This window comes from Protopterus annectens, chromosome 8.part0, assembly GCF_019279795.1.
Source record: "Protopterus annectens isolate FY-2018-M chromosome 8.part0, PAN1.0, whole genome shotgun sequence".
NCBI lineage: Eukaryota > Metazoa > Chordata > Ceratodontiformes > Protopteridae > Protopterus > Protopterus annectens.
In genome coordinates, this window is record NC_056741.1 from 1,794,171,055 (window position 1) to 1,794,195,218 (window position 24,164).

At 44.9% G+C, this 24,164-nt stretch overlaps 1 protein-coding gene across 1 annotated transcript in view; it reads left to right on the forward strand.

The window, feature by feature from the left end:
• The window catches only part of CNOT1 (CCR4-NOT transcription complex subunit 1), a 4,219,019-nt gene that overhangs the window by 973,206 nt on the left and 3,221,649 nt on the right, over nt 1-24,164 (forward strand). The window contains exon 9 of the mRNA XM_044079520.1: nt 21,054-21,164. Within this exon, the coding sequence (XP_043935455.1) occupies nt 21,054-21,164 (111 nt within the window). The remainder of the gene's footprint in view (nt 1-21,053; nt 21,165-24,164) is intronic.

Here is a 24,164-nt window from a genome sequence, read left to right on the forward strand (position 1 = left end):
CCTTGTTTCTGGATGAAAAGCAGTTAGTGATGAGGTGTGCCACATAGAATGGTTTCCTGACTGTTGTGGTGATGTGGTTATCGAAGGTGAGACCAATGTCCACCTGTGTCCCCAAGTCTCTATCACACTTTCAGTGTTTAGTGTATTACCACCTATGTGGTAATTAAAGGGTACATGTTTTTCCCAAAGGGGATAACTATACATTGCTTGGCGTGAGCTTGAGCCCATGGCTGTGTCACCAAGCATCTGTTTCTGTAAGGCCCGTTTGTAGAATATCCACATAGTGTGGGTTTTCAATAATGGCTCCCAGTCTGCAGTCATCTGCTAACTTTGTTAGTCAAAGTCCCTTAGTGTTGGCCAGTACTTCAGAGAAGTAGTATAGGAATGGCAAGAGCCTTAGCCAGTAACCTGAATCCCAGGGGCGACAGGTGCCCACCATCTCTGACAAAGCATTGTGGTCTGTCTGTTGTTGAAGTCAATAATTTTGTTGTTATACAGGGATATTCTGGGCGAAGGCAGGATTGCTACTCAGGGCTAGGGCCATACCTGCCTGGGCCACATTATCCGAGAACTCTTCCATGTCTCTTTTCATGTAGTCCAGGGAGGTGCGCATCAGGTCATTCATTCCAACATGGACAATGACAGTGTCATATTTGTACTTGTTGTGGAGTGACGAGTGCATGCATTATGTGGCAGATCCTGGCACCCAACTCCCTGTTCAGCCTGGTGAGTATGGCATCAGTGTGCCTGCCTAGAGAGTCACCTATGACTTAAGTGTTGGGTATGTTGTCTTGCCTTGGGGGGTGTTGGGCAGCACACTGGTGGTGTGAGCTGTCTGACAATTTGGTTGCGATTGGCGTTTGCGTTTTAGCTTTGGAGGTCCTTGTTGCTTGGGTAGGTTAATGTTAAGGGTTTCCACATATGTGGGTTTAATGTTGCTGTGGGTTTAGAAGGGCCATGTGTTGCTTGAGGTGTAGTGCAGGTGTTAATATTTTTATCTGTGTGTGTGCATATATATGTGTTTGTGTGTGTATTTATACATATAGATATATATATTTATGTATATGTATATGTATATATATATATATATATATATATATATATATATATATATATATATATAAAAAATCTGTGTGTATATATATATATATATATATATATATATATATATATATATATAAAATCTGTGTGTATGTGTATATATATATATATATATATATATATATATATATATATATATATATACATATATACATATATATATATATATATATATATATAAAATCTGTGTATATAGATATATATTTGTGTATATATGTTTCTCTGTATGTATATATATATATATATATATATATATATATATATATGTGTGTGTGTAAATATGTATATACATGTGTAAATATCTGATGTTAAGTTGTCAATCTCGCCTTCATTCTTGCTGGATGGGTTCGGTGCCGACGCTTGGCTCCGATTCGGCCAATACTAAAGCTCCAGAGGTTATTCCACCGGCTCGAGGCTCCCCTGTATCCCACAGTGGTAGGTGGTATCTACTCAGATCTCTTTTGCCGCTTAGCTGACTAGGTGTTTTCTTTTACCGGCTCTGGCAGGTTAGTGAGTTTTCTTGTTAAAATAAACTTCAAATTTCTACCCCTATCTTTTCTATTTAGTTTAGTTTTTATACAGAGTATCCCTTTAGTTTAAGTCGGGTCCCCATTGTGTTTGAATTCCCGTTTTATCCCCTTTTTAACTTTTAGGCCTTTGGGCCCACTCCCTTTTTTTCCCCTGTCCTTTTCAGTGTGACTGGATTTTTATTTGGTTAAAGGGTGTGTCTGTGTGTTGTGTTTGTTTCATACAGCCTTTTTCAGGATGTCTAAAGACTCCAAGGTCTCAGGCTTCAAGAAGTGTGATTCATGCTGTCAGAAAATGTCTCTCTGATGGTCACACTTCTTGTGTCTGTTGCCTGGGACCTTTGCACCTGCAGGACTCATGTGCTGTTTGCCATGCATTCAGCCCTAGAGTCCTGCAGGAACGGAAAAACAAACTCATACTTTGAGGCTTGTTAAAGACTGAAGACCCCCAACCCAGTCTGCGTCGGGGAAGCTTTCTAAGACTTCCAGGCCGTCGGCTCCAGCTTCAGAGCTGTATCCTGGGAGCACAAAGTTGCTTCACATCGGCCCGCTGGAGTCGATGTTTCGAAGTATCATACCGTTACCTCGGCTCCGGCCAGAGCCGAGGTTGTCAAGACTCAGTTGGCTCTGATAGGCTTATCGGAGCCACCTTCAAAGAAGAGGTCTAGGTCCCCTTCCATCGGCTCCATCCACTCTGCTCCGGGATCCCCTCTTCTGTTGGAGCGGAGCCATAGGTCTCATTCCTCTCTGTCTTCCAGGCTGTCTGACCATGACTTACAAAGGGTGGTGAGTAGACTTCTCAAGTCCGAGGCACTGGCTCAAATGCTGCATAGCCCTACTCAACAGTCAGCGGCTATTCCCATCCATGATTCTATTTCTCCTCCGACTCCTTTGAGTTTGGAGCCGTGGCTGTCGGTGCTTTGGTGCCGATACCTTCCCTTTCGGCTCCGTCGTCTGCTCAGATTTCCTCCTTGGAGGGATCTCTGTGCCGAGCTTCCCTCGTCGGCTCCGAGGGGGCGAGTGGCATCGGACCCTTGTCCGACCCTGTTCTCCCTCTCGGGGCGTCGGCGCTGGTGAGTTTGGCTCCAACATCGGCCTTTGAGCCGTCCCTGTCGGTGCCGGGGGGGGTCCTGGTCTCCTCGGAGCGGGGACCTCCGGCCTTGGCTATTAGGGGCGCCTTCGAGGTAATGCGGAGCGTGCTAGACCCAGTGTCTACTCCACAGTCAGCTCAGTCAGCTCCTCCCTCTTCAGTGCCTGCGGTGGTTTCTACCCACCCCCTTGTAACAGACCGTAGAGCCAGCTCCTCAGGTTTCCCCATTGGGAATATCCTCCTCTTCCGAGGCCTCTCCTGATCCGGTAGGAGAACCCCCTCGGAAGAGAGAGTGCAAGAGGAAGCACATTGACTCCCTTGAGTCTATCACCTCTGACACCAACTTGGAGGAATCTGAAGGTTCCCCTCAGTCCCCCTCTGAGGATGTCTTTTTTGCTGACATCCTTGAAATCCTGAAACAGAGGGGGAACTAGCCCGCCCTTAACCCTTCAGAGAACGAGTCTGTTTACCTTGAGGCGTTTGGCTCTCGCCCTTCCACCTCCTGGATGTCACCTCCCTTTGACCCCCTTATGGAAGTTGTGGCAAGGAAGGCTTGGACGGCCCCTGATTCAGTGGAACCTACCCCAAGGAGGCCGTCAATTTATTACTGCCCCTAAAGAGAAAGAGTGTGTATCTAAAGGTGTCTTTGTTGATGCCATGGTGGTGGCCGCAGCCACTAAGGAGGAGTTAGCCGATCCTTCTGTACCTGTCCATCCTCTTAATAAGGAGTCTAGGACCATGGACAGGTACGGTAAGCAGATGTTTTCATCCGTGACTTTTTCCATGCGGTCGCTGAACTACTTGTCACTTTACCCGTCTCCAGAGGGATTTGCTCAAGGATATGGGTGAGGCCATGCAGGATCCAACACCAGAGGGGTTCCAAGATAAAATTAACTCCCAGTTGGCAAACCTGAATTCGATTGTCAACTCCTCCATGCGGCTTATCTCATATGCGGCTGATGGGGCGAGTAGGGCCGCAGGCACAGGTGTAGCTTTACGACGTCCCTCCTGGATGTGGCTTTGCAATTTTGCGGACCCTTTCAAGGTGTCCTTCACCAATTCCCCCTTTGGCTCAACGTTGTTTGGAACTCTGGTGAGGGATACATTCACTAGGTGCGAGCAGCAAGGCAAGATTCTCTCTGCCGTGAGAGTCCGTTTTTTTTTACCCCTTCTAGACCTTATCCAAAAGGTCAGAGAGGGGAAAAAAATGTGGTTCCGCAAACCACAGGGAGTCTCATCTGATGCACAAGGTAGATTCCCCTCTAGAGGCAGAGGGGGGAATAACAATAGACGCCGCCCTAGAGGGCAGAGGTGGTCCTCATAACCAGGGTAGCAGAGAAACTTTCTCTGATAAACCCTTTCAGCATCCCTGAGGAGCTGTCCAGCTGTCCACCTTCGGAGGCAGTCGGGGGAAGATTATCACTGTACCCAAAAGAGCCTGGCTTTCCCTCATCTAAGACAAATGGGTACAGTCAATCATATCCGAGGGGTTACAAAATTCCCTTTATTCACATCCCATCCCAACCCAAATGATCCCTTCCAGACATTCCACCCAGTCTAAGGGAACAAGCAGCATTAGAAATATCAAAGCTGCTGTCAAAAAGAGCTATCCAACCAGTCCCAGCAGACCAGCATGGATCCGGAATCTACTCAAAATTCTTTTTGGTACCAAAAAAAACAGGGGACTGGAGACCAATACTGGATCTCAGCAAGTTAAACAATTATATCAAAAAAACAAAGTTCCGGATAGTCACGCTACAGTCCATTCTACCCTTCTTGTGTCAAGACAATTGGATGTGCCCGATTGACCTTCTGGATGCGTACTACCATATCAAAATGCACAGACGCTCCAGGAGGTTTCTCCGCTTCAGGCTGGGAGCCAGTCACTACTAGTTCAGAGCTCTGCCCTTTGGTCTCACTACAGCCCCCCCCCCCGAGTGTTTACCAAATGCATGGCAGTGGTCGCGGCTCACTTGAGATGTGAAGGATTCCAGGTGTTTCCATATTTGGACGACTGGCTCCTTACCACCACCACCAGACATCAACTGCTTCTATCCAGAGACTTCACCATCCAAACTTGCCAAGCTCTAGGCATTTCTATAAATTTCGAAAGATCTGCCTTGTCGCCTTGTCAATCTATTACCTTTATAGGCACCACCTTAGACACAGCCCATCTTTCCGCCATACTTACAGAGCAAAGAGTATTAGATATCCGCAGACGAGTTTACCTTCTACTTCAATGCAACAAGGTCAAAGCCAGGGTAGTCTTGAAGGTATTAGGACTCATGGCAGCTACTATTACACTTCACCCCATAGCTCGTTTTCACATGCGGATCCTCCAGTGGATGCTGTTTACTCAGTGGTCCTTCCAACAGCTCCCGATGTCTCTCATCATCCTACTAACTCAATCATGCAAGAATCGCCTGTCTTGGTGGATCACATCACCTCAAGTTCTCCAGGGCAGACCCTTCATTCACCCCCCCCCACCAATCGCCATGATGACAACGGACGCCTCCCTGATCGGGTGTGGGGGGGCATTATCAGGGCAGGACAGTCCAGGGCACATGGCAACCTTTCGAGTGCCACTTGCACATAAATGTCTTAAAATGAGAGCAGTGCTTTTAGCGTTGCAAGCCCTTCAGGACTCTCTTCCCACAGGGACTATTGCAATTCAGATGGACAACATGTCCATAGTGTGGTACATCAACAAACAGGGTGGAACCAGGTCCTACCCCTTATGTTGAGAGGCACTCGGACTTTGTTATTGGGCGATTTCTTCTCGGCGTTTTTCTGATAGCAACGCACATTCCCGGGATGTCCAGCGTGATTGTGGACAAGTTGAGCATTGCCATTCTCATGCCTCACGAGTGGTCTCTAAAAAAAAAAAAAAAAAATCAGTGCTGGAAGAAGTCTTTCAAAGATGGGGCCGGCCTTGCTGTGATCTTTTTGCTACTCCCCAAAACAGCAAGTGTCACGACTTCTTCACTCTCTTCCCTTTACCAGGCCATCCCACCAGAGACGCTCTAGTCCATGATTGGCCCCGGGGACTTCTGTATGCTTTCCCTCCCATTTCCACTGATCTCTCAACTAATTCAGAAAGCTTTCGCCTTGAGAGTCACCATGATCCTCATTGCCCCTTACTGGCCTTGACAGATATGGTTTCCGTTCCTCCATGATTACCTGTTGGAGCAGCCTTGGCATCTGGACCCGGTGCCAGATCTTTTGACCCACCAGTCGGGCCAGCTGCACCACTCCCTTCAATCTCTCAACCTCACAGCGTGGTTTCTCCGATTCCTACCCTAGCCAGGCTTCCCTTAATCTCTCATTCGGTCCATAACATCCTGATAGCCTCTCACAAGTCTTCTACCAGGAGGATTTATAATAGAAAGTGGAAACGTTTTTCCTTCTGGGCAGCTTCAAAAAATATAGACCCCTTCACTGCACCTATCCAGTCTATCCTAGACTTTCTGGCAGAGCTCTTTCATTTAGGCTCTTCCTCATTTACCATTAGAGTACAACTAGCTGCTATATCTAACTTTCATGTAGGTGTCTCAGACTCCAGTATCATGTCCCATAAACTCTGCAAAGCCTTTTTAAGAGGTGTTTTTTCTGCTCAAGCTCCCAATCAAAGATCCCCCACCTCAATGGGACTTGAATTTGGTCCTAGCATCCTTGATTCTCCCCCCCTTCGAACCAGCGGCTTCATGCCCTCTTAAGTTGCTCTCATGGAAAACACTTTTTCTAGTAGCCATAACATCAGCTAGAAGGGTATCTGACCTTCATGCTCTTTGCAGTCCTCCTTACTTAGTTTTCCATAAAGACAGGGTGTCCCTCTGGACTAATCCATCCTTCTTGCCTAAGGTTTCCTGAGGCAAACCTAAACCAGACGATTGATCTCCCAGTCTTCTTCCCTGATTATTCCAACAGGTCGGAACAAAAGTTACATTTTTTAGATGTTAACCGCCAACTTGGATATTTAGACAGGAAAAAACAGTTCAGGAAATCTGATCTGCTTTTCCTGTCTTATGCGGAAGGGAAATTGGGCCTTCCAGTTACTAAAGTGTCCCTTTCAAGATGGCTTACCTCTATAATTACCTTCATCTATGAAATCAGACATCAAAAACTGCCTTCAAGACCTAGAGCTCATTTAACTAGGGCATTAGCTACATCTGTAGCTTTTCAGGACAGGCTACCAATAAATTCCATTTGTGCAGCAGCCACATGGGCTTCTCCTCATTCCTTTATTTTGCATTACAAATTGGATATGGCCTCCAGAAACCGTGCCAACTTTGGTTCCACTGTGCTCAAGAGTCTGTTCCGATAGGCCACCTGGGGTAAGGTGCTAGGGACGCGGTCCCATCCAGCAAGATTGAAGGCGAGATTGACAACTTAACATTAAGAAGTTATGTACCTACCATAACGTTACATGTTAGTTGTCTTCTCGCCTTCTTTCTTGCATCCCACCCTCCTTCCCCCTAGCCTGGACAGACAGGAATATTTGGGATCTTCCATTGGGATTTTTTCCTTCCCACATGTTCTACCACCTCTATTCTCCCTTTTTATGTTTGTGGTAGTTTACCTACAGTTTTATATATAGAGGCGGGTTCCTTTTCTCTCTTCTCCATTCTATGGAGACCAGAACTTCTTGGTTTTAACTATCAAACGAGATCTGAGTAGTTACCGCCTAGCTTTGTGGGATATAGGGGAGCCTCGAGCCGGTGGAATAAGCTCTCGAGCTTTAGTATTGGCCGAGTCGGAGCCGAGGGTCAGCTCCGAACCCATCCAGCAAGAATGAAGGCGAGAAGAAAACTAACATGGAACGTTATGGTAGGTACATAACTTCTTGTTTTTATATATATATATATATATAGATATATATATGTGTGTGTGTATCTATATGTATATATCTACATATGTGTATATATGTGTGTGTGTGTATATATATATATATATATATATATATATATATATATATATATATATATATATATATATATATATATATATATATATATATATATATATATATAAAAAATATACACATATGTATATGCGCACAGTTATTTGGCAAACTCGATCTGAGGTAATTTCTGTGAGGAGCAAGATGGGGGTAGAACCTAGCTCGAGAGTTTGTAGGTTTGAGCTGAGAGATACGGCTGAGTTGGTTCCGAGGGTTCAGAACTAAACCTATTGTCAAGGATTGGTGAAGATGAACATCATAGAGGGAACATTATGGCAGGACATAACTTTTGTTGTATGCTCAAACACCTTGATGAATGCAGGATCAAATTAAAGCCAAGGCTTGAGTGTACAAGACGAGCTTCCAGAGTGCTGTCCAGGAATTGGGTGGTATGGTCCTTTCATGTGTACAGACACTCAAATGTGGCTATGGATTTAGTAGATTTACCATGGAAGAGGTAGGGTGATGCCCCCTCCCCCCCCCCCCCCTTGGGCGGGGGTCTGAGGCGAGGATTACTAGGTAAAAACTGTAAACCCATTTTAGACCTTTGAAAAGTTTAATTGCTCTTAGTAACAAAATGTAAAATGTCATTTCAAAAGCATTTGTCAGTTATCTTTGTAGGGTCCTGAATGACTAGATTTACATCTACCTTTCATGTTCATATTCTGCAGGAACACAAATGCCTTTGCTTTTACGCTGGGAGATTACACTGCCGATTTTGTACATTACTGGATATCTGGCATTATTTATTGCCTTTTGCAGAACCAAAGGGATGCATATGTACCCATACCAGGATGATTGCCTGATCCAAGCTACATTTGCAGCAGAACTGCTGGCACTTTCAAATCATGGATTGCTTTCAGAAGGTAGCTCTCTCGCTCTCTATCCGGAAGTCTCAACTTAGTCCCAGCTTCAGGACTGTTTTCTAAGAATGGGCTTAGACACCCTTCAACAGGAGTCCTTTCTACTCGAGATAAGGTTCTGTTCTTGCAGTACTTCACAAAACTACACAGCCAACAGTCCATACCTGTAAGGGTATTTTAATCCTGGGATACATGGCTTCTTGCCTGCTAGTGATTTCTTTAGCAAAACTGCACATGAGGAAACTACAGTGACTCCTTTAAAAAAGTTCCCAATACCAGAAATCCTACTTGTATCTTGCCTGAAAAAAGAAATTCTGTGATGGGAAGTGTCAAAAACCAAACAAGGTGATACTTTCCTCAGGAACTGCAGACTTGGGCAGTTAAGTCCAATGGACATGGGACAGGCATCTCGCAACATGCCATGTTGATACAAGATAACTCATTACTCTACGTTTAAGTGGCTTCCAAAAATGACTAGTTCTTGGGGCAGTAGAAATGCTTAGAGACAGTACTGCACTAATGCGGTATTTAAACAGGGAGGAAGTCATCCACAGCTAACCTGCATTGGTGGTAGGTAACTGTTACTAGTAGCTCAGTTTTCTGGTCTCTGCCCCATAACTTCATACGTACTTAATCAAAACAACTCACTAGCAAGACTGTCTGAACAGATCCCTTTTCCTACATCGCATTCATTAAGGTCTAGGACTGAAGTTTTCAAAAACATGTAATACAAATTGGGTTTTTGCTTCCCAGGAAAACTGGATAATCAGGAAGTTCTGTTCATTGACCCCCCCCCCCCAAAAAAAAAAATCTCTTGCACACACACTGGGGAGAACAGATTGCTTCAACTGGGCATACTTTTCTCTGCCTTTCCTTTGATATCCCTTATCCACTGGGTATTGCAGAAAGGGGAGAGCAGACAAACCAAGGATGATACTGATAGCTTCTTCCTGGCCTTCCTCTCCTAACCTTTAGTAAGTTGTTTGCCATCCATCTCGGCCTGAAAACACTCAAGTTGACAGCTTGGATGATTAGTTACTGATTCCATCCAGACATTTTTATTCAGAATGTACTAACTCTACTAAAGGAAGCTAGATAACATAGCATCAGGAAACTGACAAAATGGAAAATTGTGTGGTGCGAAGTTAACTGTAGTCTGCCCAACCAAGCAGCATTGGCAAAGGTACTAGAATACCTCACTTATATTACAAAGTATTCTTATTTAGGTGTAAATTTGCATGCTTCAGCGATATCCGCCTGCCTTTCCCGTGTCACCTCCAGCATATCCTTAGCCCCTTCAGAGTTTTTTTCAAAAGGGTCTTAATCTTAGACCGCCTAGATGTGAACCTTCATCTTCTGGAACCAAAAATTTCTACTGGAAAAACTGAGCCAGTGGCCTCCGCACTCTTATTTACATGGAAAATAGCCTTACTGCTGGCACTTCTCAGCTAAATGCACTTCTGACCTACAAGCTCTGATATGCAAGGAGTCCTTTGTCATTTTTCACAGGGATGGTTATTTTAAACTAATTTCTCCTCCTTGCAGAGGGTGAGGCCAGATTTCGTCTTAAACCAAATTGTTCATATACATGTCTTTCCTAGTCCACACAAGGGACAAGTTTGACTCTAGATTTAAACAGTTGACTTAGGTTTTATTTACACAGAACAAAATTACCAAGCAGAACTTAACAGTTATTGTTGGCTTTTGCAGATTAACAGGGAAGACCAGTGAGGGGATATTTACTATTTTTTACTGCCACTATGGTAAACATATTCCTGGCAGAGTTTGGGCTTATTTAACCAGAGCAAAGGCTACCACCTCAGCATTTGAAAGCAAAACCTCTACCAACTATCATCCTGGAAGCAGCCACTTGGTCTTTTGTCCACGCCTTCACCAAGAGCTACAATCTTGGTGCCATATCCAGAGCTAGAGCCAGGTTCACGTCTGCCATTCTGCAGATATTGGTATCTCTGTACTAGTATTCCAACTTCCCAAGTAAAAAGTTTGGGACTCTTCCTGAAACATAGCACTGCCACACTATGATAAACATTGTACAGCTGGGTAGATAACATACCGTAATTGTAGAAAATGTATAACACAATCTAGAGATAACATGGCCGAAGAAGTATAAACTTTAATAAAATTAAAAGGAGTAAGTGCTTTCACATTCACTCAAGCAACACTTTTGCATACTATGAAAACAAAATTGAATCTACTCGCTTAAATACAGTAGAAAACACAATCATAACCAATGGCGTACCCATGTTCATTAATCAATTAAAATAGTTAAAGTAACATCCAACAGCCTGACACCTTGAAATCTTAAAAAAAAACAAAAAAAAAAAACACATTATATGGATTAATGAATTCGTATCACTTCACTGAAAGACTATTTCACTGACACCCATTTCACCGAGACCAAATCACCTAAAGTTCATTTCACTGAAAGCTCATTTAACCTAAAACTCATTTCACTGATAAGTAGTTCTCTAAGGCAAGTCAAAGGTATATGTCCTTTTCCCTGCTGTAGTGTGATCCTGGTGTTGGTATATATAGTTGGAGGCACAGCTCCCCTCTTAATTTGTTTTTTTATTGTCTGGTTTTGTTTAATATTTGATAAAACCCAACTAGGTGGGGGCTATGCCCCCCACATACCCCAATGTGGGGGGCTGTGTGCCCCACACCCCCCAACTAATTAATATATATATATATATATATATATATATATATATATATATATATATTTATATATATATTTATATATTTATATAAAAAACACCAGGATTGCACTACAATGAGGAAAAGGACATATGCCTTTTACTTAGTACTACTTGTCAGTGAAATGGGTTTTAGGTGAAATTAACTTTAGATGATTTGGTCTCTGTGAAATGGTTGAGTGAAATGGTCTTTCAGTGAACTGATACAAATCCGGATAAACACATGTAATATCCTTTAAAATAACGCTATAAAATACTAATAAAATACATTTATTAAAGCTATCTAATTTTGTATGTTTAGCCCCTAAAAAAGTTTAAGGGTGACATTATCACTGAGGCCGTGGCTCCTGCCTGCCTGCATCCTAATAATCCATTTCAGCTTGTTCTGTCTGATTCGTAAGATTACCTAACCTTAGACTACTATGTATCGGGTCTATATTATATCAGTGAACGCTTAAAAAAGCGGATGCTGATTGATCGACCTTATGTAAGTGAAAGCTTACAATCTTGAACTGTCAGATCAGCGATTTTTTTTCCTAGGGAAAAAAAATCGCTGATCCAAAACACATAAACATAACACAAGCACACCAAACAGAAATCCACACACATGCACCTAAAATCTGACACCTAACCCTACACTAAACTATGCACACACCACTATCCACTTAACCCTAAGGTCCGTCACTATCGCACACTCACCTCACCCACTCCCTAACCCTAACTCACCTAAATCCGCCGTAACCCTCATGTCCACACAATCGCACACATACCTAACCTGAGCCCTAATCCTAACTCACCTAAACCACCATAACACTCACATCCACAGAATCGCACACTTACCTGAATCCGACCCGCAACTTTCCATCACAGCACTGAAAATACCGAAGCAACAGAAACGGACAACTGAATTCTTTCCCTAGGAAAAAATTTGGGTTTCTGCTGCTTCGATATTTTTCACTTTCGCTAAAATAAGGTCGATCAATCAGCGTTCACTTGTTTAAGCGTGCGCTGATCTAATATAGACCCTATATATCAACTCCAATACCAAAAATCTAAATTTATGGGAGATGTTACCTAGAACTTGTCGTGCTACTGCAGTTTTCATCTTAAGTGCATAAATATATGATCCCTAACCCATTCACGTAGGGTCATATTTGTTTTTCCTATATAAAAACAAACACATTTACTGCAAATAGCGAGATACACAAGATTTCGTGACTTATTCAGCATAATGATCGCGTCTAAACTCTGTCATAGTATGCTCAAAGGTGGTATCATTCAACATGTAAGCACAATGGTTAGAATTCCTACATGAGAAGGTACCTTTCCTATCAGACTGGATTCTATTCTGATGGTCCCTCTCATAACATAGCATCATCTTTAGTGACTTCATATTTCTGTATGAGTAATGTATACTTCCTGCAGTTTCACTGAGTTTATCTACTGTTAATGTTCCCCAATTCGTGAAAATATCATGTATCCTTTTATTATTGTTTGAAAAGGGAATGACCATCCTAACTTTTTGTGTATTAAAATTGTCTAATCTAGTCACAGGCCTAGCTCCATTTGTCCCATTACTAAAAAATGATCTCCCTTTATTGGCTCTAGTAACCATTCTGGTATCCCTTAATAGGGCTTCCTCTATATCCTTATACCCTCTGCTTGAGATATCCTCCTCCATTTCTTTTAAGGCTTCCTTACACAAATCATCTGAGGTAGTTAACCTGGAATTTCGTAGCCCTTGTCCTTGTACAATATTCCTATATATATCTATATATATATATATATATATATATATATATATCTATATATATATATAATGTGTGGGATGCATACTATGTTAAGTTGTCATTCTCGCCTTCATTCTTGCTGGATGGGGATCCTCGGCTCCGACTCGGCCTATACTATAGCTCGAGAGCTATTTTTACCGGCTCGAGGCAGCCCTATATCCCACAATACCATGCGCTAACTCCCCAGATCTCGTTTGCCGCTTCGCTGTGAGGTTGCGTGTTTACCGGCTCAGGTCAGTGTAAAAATTTTTTTCTTTTTGTGAGGACTTTTAAAATTTAAGGTTAGTTTTCCCTATCTGTTCATTATCGTACCCTTAAAAGCTTATTAACAGTTTTCGTTAAGCCCCCCCCCCTCCTTTAGTCAAATTGATAAACGGGCCTTCGGGCTTTAGTTTTTCTACAGTTATCCCTATAGTTTGCCCTTATTGAGTGGGTGTGTTTGTTTTCCTAGTCAGCCCTTTAACTTCTCCCCTTGTGTTTTTGAGTTGTGTGTGCTGACTGTGTTAGGTTGTTAGTGTCCACTATAATGTCCAAAGACACTAAAGTCTCAGGATTCAAGAAGTGTGACTCGTGCTGTCAGAAGATGTCTCTGACAGACGGTCACACTTCTTGCGTTTATTGCCTGGGACACTTGCACCTGCAGGACTCTTGTTCCGTTTGTCACGGATTTAGTCCAAGAGTCCTGCAGGAGCGCTGCAATAAGCTAATTTTGAGTGGCTTATTGAAGCCTGATGACTCCCCGTCTAAGTCTGGCTCGGGGAAGTCATCCAAGCCCGCCAAACCCTTGGCTCCAGTTCTCGAGTCGACGGCTGGCTGAACCGAAAGTGCTCCGACATCGGCTCCAGTCTGATCCGATGCGAGCAAGACTTTGCCCGCTCCGAAACCCGTATCGGAGCCAACAGCGCGCAAACGCTCTAGGTCACCCTCCGTAGAGTCCATTCGTTCGGGTCCAGGATTGCCCTTACTGTCTGAGCGGTGTCATGGGACTCATTCCTCCAGGTCTTCCAGGCTGTCCGACCATGACATTGAGAAGGTGGTCAGTAGACTCCTCAAGTCTCAGGCACTGGCCCAAATACTCCAAAGCCCATCTCACCAGACTGTGGCTCCCTCTGTGCCAGTTTTGATTCCTCCGACTCTGTTGAGCTCGGAGCTGGAATTTGTCGGAACCGGGACCTTACCCACATTGGAGCCGATACTACCACCTTCGGCCCCGGTGTCGTCGGCTCCGACCTATTCATTGGTGCCATCCGTGGAGAGGTCCGGGCGCCGGGACTCCATCGTTGGCTCTGAGGGGGCGAGTGGCATCGGACCCTTGTCCAACCCCGTTCTCCCTCTCGGAGTGTCGGCGCTGGTTAGTTCGGCCCCGACATTCTCAGAGCCTTCTCTGTCTGTGCCGGGAGTGGTCCTGGTATCCTCGGAGCCAGGACTTACTTCGGTGCCTGATAGAGGAGCCTTTGAGGTGATGAGGAGCGTGCTGGATCCGGTGTCCGCTCCAAGGTTGGTTCCTTCAGCTCCTCCCTCTACAGTGCCTGTTACGGTCTCTGGTCATCCTCGGGCAATTGATAGCAGAGATCCAAAGCGTAGGGTACCCACTTTGGGTGTCTCTTCTTCGTTCGAGGCCTCCCCTGAAGCTTCAGGGGAACCCCCTAGGAAAAGAAAGTGCAAGAGGAAGCACGTAGACTCTCCCGAGTCTATCACTTCGGACACCGACTTGGATGAGTCGGAGGGTTCCCCGAAATCCCCCTCTGAGGATGTCTCCTTTTCAGACATCCTAGAGATCCTAAAACAGAGGGGGAATTGGTCCTCCCTCAAACCCTCAGATGACGAGTCTGTTTACCTTGACGCTTTTGGGTCTCGCCCTTCCACCTCCTGGATGTCCCCTCCTTTCGACCCACTGATGGAAGTAGTGGCCAGAAAGGCATAGGCAGCTCCTGAATCGATGGAACCTATCTCTGGGAGGCCGCCTAAATTTATTTTTGCTCCGGTAGACGAACAATTTCTGACCAAAGGTGTATCGGTAGATGCTATGATGGTAGCAGCCGCCACTAAGAAGGAATTAGCTGATCCTTCTGTACCTGTTCATCCTCCTAATAGAGTCCAGGACTATGGATAGGTACGGTAAGCGGACATTTGCTTCAGCGACCTTTGCCATGCTATTTGTCATTTCACCCGCCTTCAGAGAGATTTGCTCAAATAACTGGGTGAAACCATACAGGATCCTTCTGCTGCGGGGTATCAGGACAAGATTAACTCCCAGCTGGCTTCCCTGAATTCCATTGCCAACTCCTCAATGGGGCTTATTTCTTATGCAGCCGATGGAGCGAGTAGGGCCGCAGGCACAGGTGTTGCGTTAAAGACGTCACGCCTTGATGCAACTCTGTAATTTTGCTGATCCCTTCAAGGCGTCCTTCACCAACACTCCCTTTGATGGTTCAGAGTTGTTTGGACCTCAGGTGAAGAATACCCTCACCAGGTGCGAGCAAGATGGTAAGACTCTCTCTGCCGTGGGAGTCAACTTTTCCACACCATCTAGACCATACCCTAAAGGTCAGAAGTGTGGAAAGATGCGGTTCCACAAACCACAGGGAGTCGCGCCTGCCGCACGTGGTGAACTTCCCCCCAGAGGCAGAGGGGGGAACAATAATAGACGCCGCCCCAGGGGCAGAGGGGGTCCACAGAACCAGGGTTCCAAGGAATCCTTCCCTGACAAACCCTTTCAGCATCCCTGAGAAGCTGCCCGACTGTCCACCTTCGGAGGCAGTCGGGGGAAGATCATCTCTGTACCCGGAAGCCTGGCAATCCCCCTCTAAAGACAAATGGGTACAGTCGATCATATCCGAGGGTTACAAAATCCTCCATTTCCCCTCCGATCCGACCGCCAAGACCCCTCCCAGACGTACCACCCGGACAAAGGGGTCAGGCACAGCTAGAGATAAAAACGCTGTTGGAAAGTCATCCAGGCAGTCCCAGCAGACCAGCTAGGATCCGGAATCTACACCAGGTTCTCTTTGGTACCAAAAAAGACAGGAGACTGGAGGCCCATTTTGGACCTCAGCAGACTGAACAAGTCTGTGCAGAAGACAAAATTTCGGATGGTAACGCTGCAGTCCATTCTGCCCTTCTTGGGCAGAGACAACTGGATGTGCTCGTTAGACCTTTAGGACGTGTACTGTTATGTAAAGATACACAGGCGCTCCAAGAGGTTTCTCCGCTTCCAGCTGGGAGCCAGTCATTACCAATTCAGAGCCCTGCCCTTTGGTCTCACCACAGCCCCCCGGGTGTTCACCAAGTGTTTGGAAGTGGTCACGGCTCACCTGAGACAAAAAGGATTCCAGGTGTTTCCATATTTAGGCGACTGGCTCATTACCGCTACCACCAAGCAGCATCTTATCGTAACCAGGAATTACACCATTCGCATTTGCAACAAGCTAGGTATTCCCATAAATTTCGCAAAGTCCTCCTTGTCGCCTTGTCAATGTATAAACTTCATAGGCGCTGTGTTAAACACCACAGAAATGTCAGCAACATTACCACCTCAGAGTACAGACATACGGCGGAATGTTCAGTTTCTGTTTCAGTCCAACAGAATACAAGTCAAGTTAGTACTGAAAACATTAGGCCTTATGGCAGCGGCGATTCTCCTTTTCCTCTTAGCCCACTTCCACATGAGAATTCTCCAGTGGATGCTGTTTTCTCAGTGGTCCTTTCAACAGCTCCCAGTGACTCACAACATTTTGATAACCCCAACTTGCAAAAAACACCTCTCCTGGTGGATGGTCTCCTCTCAACTTCTTCAGGGCAGACCCTTTGTTCTTCCCCCACCAGTTGCCACAGTGATGACGGATGCCTCCCTGATCGGGGGGGGGGGCACTATCAGGGCAGGACTGTCCAGGGCACATGGCAATTAGAATGCCACCTGCACATAAATGTCCTGGAGATGAGAGCAGTGCTTTTATCGTTGCAAGCCCTTCAGGACTCTCTTCCCACGGGGACTATAGCAGTTCAAATGGACAATATGTCTTTAGTGTGGTACATAAACAAGCAGGGCGGAACAAAGTCCTACCCCCTATGTCGAGAAGCACTCAGACTTTGGCAGTGGGCTATCTCCTCTCAACGGTTTCTGATAGCAACACACATCCCCGGGATGTCCAACGTCTTAGCAGACGGACTGAGCAGAACAATTCTCATGCCTCACGAGTGGTCTCTAAATCAGGCGGTAGCAGAGAGAATTTTCCAGAAGTGGGGCCAGCCTTGCTGCGACCTTTTCGCAACACCTCAAAACAGCAAGTGCCTCGACTTCTTCACATTCTTCCCTCTACCAGGCCATCCCCCCAGAGACGCTCTTGTCCACGATTGGCCTCGGGGTCTTCTATACGCTTTTCCCCCTTTTCCGTTGATTCCGCAGTTAATTCATAAAGCAACCGCATTGATATCCAAAATGATCCTCATTGCTCCATACTGGCCTCGACAAGTATGGTTTCCGTTCCTGCACCGTTATCTACTGGAACAGCCCTGGCATCGGGAACCATTTCCAGACCTTTTGACCCATCTGACGGGCAAGCTGCACCAGTCTCTTCAGTCCCTCAACCTCATAGCTTGGTTGCTCCACTTCCAACCATAGCCAGGCTTCCCTTTATTTCTCTTCCTGTCCGTGATATCATTCTTGCCTCCCATAAGTCCAGTACTAGGAAGACTTATGCAAGTAAATGGAAGCATTTTTCATTCTGGGCAGAAGCTAGGTTCTTGGATCCTTTTAATGCACCAATTCATAAAGTTCTAGATTTTCTGGTGGAGCTTTTTCATTCAGGGTCGTCGTCGGCCACTATCCAAGTACAACTAGCGGCCATTGCCAATTTTCATGTAGGGCTCTCAGAAACCAATATTATGTCCCATGAACTCTGTAAAGCTTTCATCAAGGGCATCATCTTGCTCAGACCTCCCATTAAGGATCCTCCTTCACAATGGGATCTAAATTTGGTGTTAACTTCATTAATTCTCCCTCCCTTTGAGCCTGCAGCTTCTTGTTCCCTCAAGCTTCTCTCTTGGAAAACTCTGTTTTTGGTGGCTATAACATCTGCCAGAAGGGTGTCGGAACTTCAGGCCTTGTCTGTTCGTCCCCTTTATTTGGTTTATCATAAAGACAGGGTAGCTCTCAGAACGAATCATTCCTTTCTACCAAAAGTTTCTTCTGTATCAAATCTGAACCACTCTATTGACTTGCCTGTTTTCTTCCCAAATTATTCAAACAGGGCTGAACAGAAACTGCATTCCTTGGATGTTCGTCAACTCCGGTATTATCTAGACAGGACAAAACAATTCAGAAAGTCAGAACAGCTCTTCCTCTCATGCTGAAGGAAAGAAAGGACTTCCAGTATCAAAGGTAACTCTTTCCAGATGGTTAGCATCCATCATTACCTTTGTCTACGAATTGAGACACACACAACTTCCTTCAAGACCTAAGGCTCATTCATCCAGGGCACTATCAACCTCGACAGCCTTTCAAGCAAGGTTACCATTAGATGCCATTTGTGCAGCAGCTACATGGGCTTCTCAACATACTTTTATTACCCATTACAAACTTGATATAGCCTCCAGAAATAGAGCTGACTTTGGTTCCACCGTACTCAGGAGTCTGTTCCGTTGAGCCACCCAGAACCAAGGTGCTAGGGACACTGTCCCATCCAGCAAGAATGAAGGCGAGAATGACAACTTAGCATTAAGAAGTTATGTACCTACCATAACATTCCATGTTAGTTGTTTTCTCGTCTTCTTTCTTGCGTCCCTCCTTCCTGCCTCCTAGCCTGGACAGACTTGAAGGTCTCGGAGTCCTTTTCTTTCATGATACATAATTATTCAGGGTTACCCGTATCATGAGTGTTACCAGCAGGGAGACATTTTTATATAATGGTTATTTTTTGTTAACAATAAAACTATACTATGTGTTAGCTGTCAACGAGATCTGGGGAGTTGGCGCATGGTACTGTGGGATATAGGGCTGCCTCGAGCCGGTAAAAATAGCTCTCGAGCTATAGTATAGGCCGAGTCGGAGCCGAGGATCGGCTCCAAACCCATCCAGCAAGAAAGAAGACGAGAAGAAGACAACTAACATGGAACGTTATGGTAGGTACATAACTTATTCTCTATGTATAGATTATTTCTCCTACACTCTTTCCTGTACAACCCTGTTTCTATCATGCATTTCCTTTTCCAAATGGTCACATCTAGGATATCAATCCTGTCATGGGAACTGTTTGCAACAAATTCTAAAAAAATCAGTTGTTCCTTTAATATAGGTTAAAAAGATCTCAAATTCCTCTAACGTCCCATCCCAAACCATAAATGCATCATCCACAAAATGTGTAGTAAGGAATGGACTTGGCAAACTCAGTTTCATGTATGTAGACTGTTTCCCAGTATGCCATCACTAAATTTGTGTAGGAATTTGTGCATGGAGTCCCCATGCCTACCCCTTTTACTTGTAAGTATCTGTCCTCAAAAAAGAAAACGTTATTTCTCAATTAAATCCACAAAGAGGGTATATCTTAATATGCTGTCATTAGAAAAACCTTTTTTAACATATAGTTACCTAATGTAATCTAACGCATCATCATTGGGAATTGCTGCATAGTGCCTTTACATCTAAGGTGTCTAACAAAACACTAAGTTTATAGCCACTTGAATGTACATAAGAAGAAAAACTTTCTAAAAAAGTCTCTAGTAACATACCATTAACCACTTCTCTCAAATTTGTCAACAAAAATCAAGATGGACTCTGTTAGCCACTTTTTACTGGAAACCGAGGGTCTAAGGGGGATTTTTTCCATCCTTGTGTACTTTTGGCAAACCACGAATAGTGGGAACTCATGGGTTCTTTATCAAAAAATACTTGTAAAGATCATTATTTATCACATTGCACATTAACAAATCCTATAGTTCAGCATGTACACAATATACCAATTTGTTCAATTGCTCATGTGCTCATTTGTGACATTCATGTTGTAACATCTTTTATCATAGAGCACATTTTACTCTGGTCTCACTATCCAAAACCACAACAGCCCCTCCCTTGTCAGCTTGTCTAATAAATTGATTCCTTCGCAAATCTTTAAATGCTTCAAGCTCTGCATTATTCAAATTATAAAAATCATGTTTCTTAACATTACTAACATTCTCACAGAAATCAATCAAATCTCTCTCAAACTCTTTCAAAAGCTTCCAATAACTGATAGCTAGGTGGTATAAAAGTGCTTGTTTTTTTTTTTTTTAAATTAGTCACTGTGGCCATCATACATTATCTTCAATGGTATATTTCTAGTAAAACATTTTATATCTATAACAAAGTCCATTATGTCACTGTCCCTGGCTGGTATATGAGCGTCCTTTAACAAGGATTTCTCAGCATCCATTAGTGTATAATTAGAAATGTTTATGGCTAATTCACACTCACTTTCTGCCAATTCCTTTTCTGCATGTGACGTTTTCGTCCTCAGATTTGCATCTTTCGCCCTCGACTGGAGATCCTCTGGATATTCAGTCCATACCATAGTTGTAGATGGAGTAGAGCCTTTTCCTCCATGTCACTCTTCTCATCTAGCATGAGGTTGAGGGTGGGCAATCTTGCCTGTACATTGTTCTCACTTAATTTATTCATCCCAGGCTGGCTGGCCCAGTGTGAAGCAGGTCATGCTTGGCATTAGGATTATTGGATTTCAGTATCTGAAAGACCTGAAGATGGGAGGGTGAACTTTTATGTTACAGATGGGCTGATGTGTCATGGATAAAGACATCTGCAGGTAATTGCTTATGCTTGTTTTGTTTGAATGCCAACAATGTAGTAGACAATTTTATATGCATTTTGTACCAGAGGTTTTGTTTATAGGCTTTTTCATGCAGAGTTAGAGAATGATCATACATTTTAAATATTAACTGTTCACATTTATTGGTATTTGTTTACAGAGCATTTTATTGCAGTTTAAACATGTACGTTTAAATTCTTTTTTTGCAGTCTATTTCAACCCATAATACTGGGCTTTGGAGTGAAGGAAAGGATAAGAGTGATGGAGCACAGGCCCACACTTGGAATGTGGAGGTTCTGATAGATGTTGTCAAGGAGTTGGTGAGTTTACACCTGCTGATCTGTTTAGGGTTTGAAGTTCCTTGTAAATAACTGATTGTAATAGTATGTGTAAGTTAGACTTGAGCTTTTTATTAGTCTGCAGTGGTGATCTGCATTGCTTAGTACTTTGGGCCAAAAGTACAGCAGCACAGTTTTCCTGGTTTTCTTCGAGCTACTCACAGCTGATGAAGCAGGGCAGTACTAGTGCTTTCCTATTCCAGTACCTCTGCTCATCTGGTATATCTTTGCAGAATTTTTTGTGGCACAGCCATACTTTTTGATATGAATATTTGTCTTTTTGGTGGAAGGATGTTGTGCAACCAACTTAGCTTGTCATATTGGCTTTCTTACTCTGTTATAAGCTGTGAGATTGATCCTACATAAGATATGAAAATTGAAAGGTTTCACTGTATCCAACTGTTGCGGTTCTCCTGTATTCAAGCTGCATTTACCTTTATTTGACATAGTTGCTTGTCTGCCTGCCCTAGTAATAGATGTTAATGGGATCTAGGCATCTGATCCAAGCTTCAAGCTATTCCCCTTACCTATAATGCCCCCTGTCTCCTTCCTCCCTTCAGATCTCATTTGCTGCTGGAAAAGCAAGCATTGTGGTCTGATTTCCAGACTAAGTCTTTGGGTTTTGTGAGTGTTTTATTTGGAGATGTTGCTATCTTAAACTTTTCTCACTTTTCTATCATTCTACCTCCCCATGCAGTCTGTTTAAAAAAAAAAAAAAAAAAAAAGTTTCTCTCAGTTTAGTATTCTTTGCATGATGGTGTGTGTCTGCGCCTGTTTATGGCATGGCTGAAGTCCCTAAATTAGGTTTCAGAAAGTGCATAGTGTGTGGCCATAAGCTCTCCCCAGCCAATGGCCTAACTTTGTGTGTGGTGTGCCTGGGGTGGAGGTGGGGGGGGTGGCTCACCTGCAGACCTCCTGTCCTATCTGTGGTGGGCTTAATCCCAGAGCACTGAAGGACGAGGGATAAACTATTCCTGAAGGGACTTCTTCCCTCCTTGGGGACTGTAGCCCCCACGGTCCCCTCATCAGGAGCTGCAGCTGCAACACTTCTTCCTTTTCCCCGGCCTCAAGTTCTCAAACTCCTGCCAAGAGGTCCAGGGAAGGGGAGAAGTCTAGGAAAGACAGGCAGAGGAAGCGATCCCTCGACTGCTCATTGCCGGCCTGCCGCTTAGTTAGGCCAGGCACCAGGCCTGGATTGCCCTGGCTCCATTTCCCTAGGTTCTCCCCAGAGCCAGAGGATTCCCAGATCTGTTCACCTGTCGGGGCTTCCCCTCATCGGCATTCCAAACTGGTGTCTGTGGCTTCTTCATCCCTCTCCACCCCATATCCATGCCCAAATACAGATTGGGGTTTTCCCTGACCCTAATCCCTCTGGATGGGAAAGTTCACAGCTTTTTTTTATGCCGATCACTCTTTCTCCGATCCGACCTGTGGTTTCGGAGCCCTGGATCTCAGGACCCTTGGGGTGAAAGGGTCAGTGCCCGATGGTACCTTGTATCTCGACGCCGGCCATTGCCTTGAGCATTTCAGATCCGAGCTCTCGAAGTTGTAAACTCTGGGTTGGATCCGAGGGACTGTTGGCTGTGTCGGAGCGCAGTATTCCCTTCAGCATCTAGACTCCTGGAGAGACTGCTCTAACTCTGCTCTAACTCCCCTGTTGGGTCAGAGGGGAATGGCTCCCACTAGTACTTCTCAGGATGTCCGTTCCCCTTCAGCCTTTGATCTGGTGGGGAGGGTTCTCTTGGTGCCATCGAGACCCTTGACCATCTTGTCCTCTGACTCTGTCATGACTCCCTCTGCTTTGAGTACAGTCCCGACCATCATATCCCCTCAGGGGCAACCTGCTCCCATTTTGCCTCAGGAATCTCCCCTGAGGGAGAGAGACTATGTTGGCGAGTCCTCCCCAGATTCCCACTGAGGAGGTTCCCCGCAAGCGGATGTGTAAAAGGAGGCACTTGGACTCCCAGAGTCCCTCACCAAAGTCACTGATTTGGAGGAAATGGAAGGTTCCCGATCACCCCCCACAAGGATGTCTCCTTTGGAGACATCATGGAACTCTGCCAGTTGGGGTGGTCTGCCCAGAAACTGGCCTTGGACTAGTCAGTGTTCCTCGAGGCATTCGGCACAGGCCCATCTACTTCCTGGGTGCCCCCCCCACCAGATTCTTTAGTGGACCTAATAACATCTCTGCTGTGGAAGGAACCAGACACTGTGGAGCCTATCCCTAAGCACCCTGATAAAGTCCTTAGCCCCACTTCAGATAGGACTTGTTGGAATAAGGGGTCCTCAGTGGATGCAATGATTGTGGCAGCAGCCCTGAAGAAAGAGCTCGTGCAGTATAGCTCTACGGTCCATCCTCCTGACCGAGAATCAAAGATGATGGACCATTTAGGGAAGCTGGTGTAAGCTTCATGTTTTTCTATAAGAGCACTGAATTATATGGCACACGTCATTTGGCTGCAACGAGACTTGGTCAAGAAATTTGTTGACTCTACCCCAGAGTCCATGTTGGCGTAGGGCAAGAAGACGTTCTCCACTCGAATGGCCACTCTCAAGGCAGTGGCTAGTAAGTCCATGTGTCCTCTTCCATTCCACGGAGGGAGTTGCCAGGGTGGCAGTTACTGGCATTGCTATGAGGCGCCACACCTTGCTCCGGCTTTCAGTTTGCGGAACTCTTAAGGCGTCATTTGTTAATGCCCCATATGACAGTTCTTCCCTGTTTGTGAAGTCAGTCCGAGAGACTTTGGTCCAGAGTGAGAAGGATGGGAAGCCACTGTCTGGATCCGATTTTCCTCCCCTCAAAGATCTTTCTAGGAATTAAGGGATGAAGATGTGGTTCTGGAAGTTTCTGGCATTTTCTCGGGGCACTCAGGACTCGCCTTCCCCCAGAGGCAGAGGGGGTTATGGTAGATACCATCCTAGAGGAGGAGGGGGTCCGAGAAACTTCAGGACTGCTGTGCGGGTCTGTCCAAGAATGGTTCT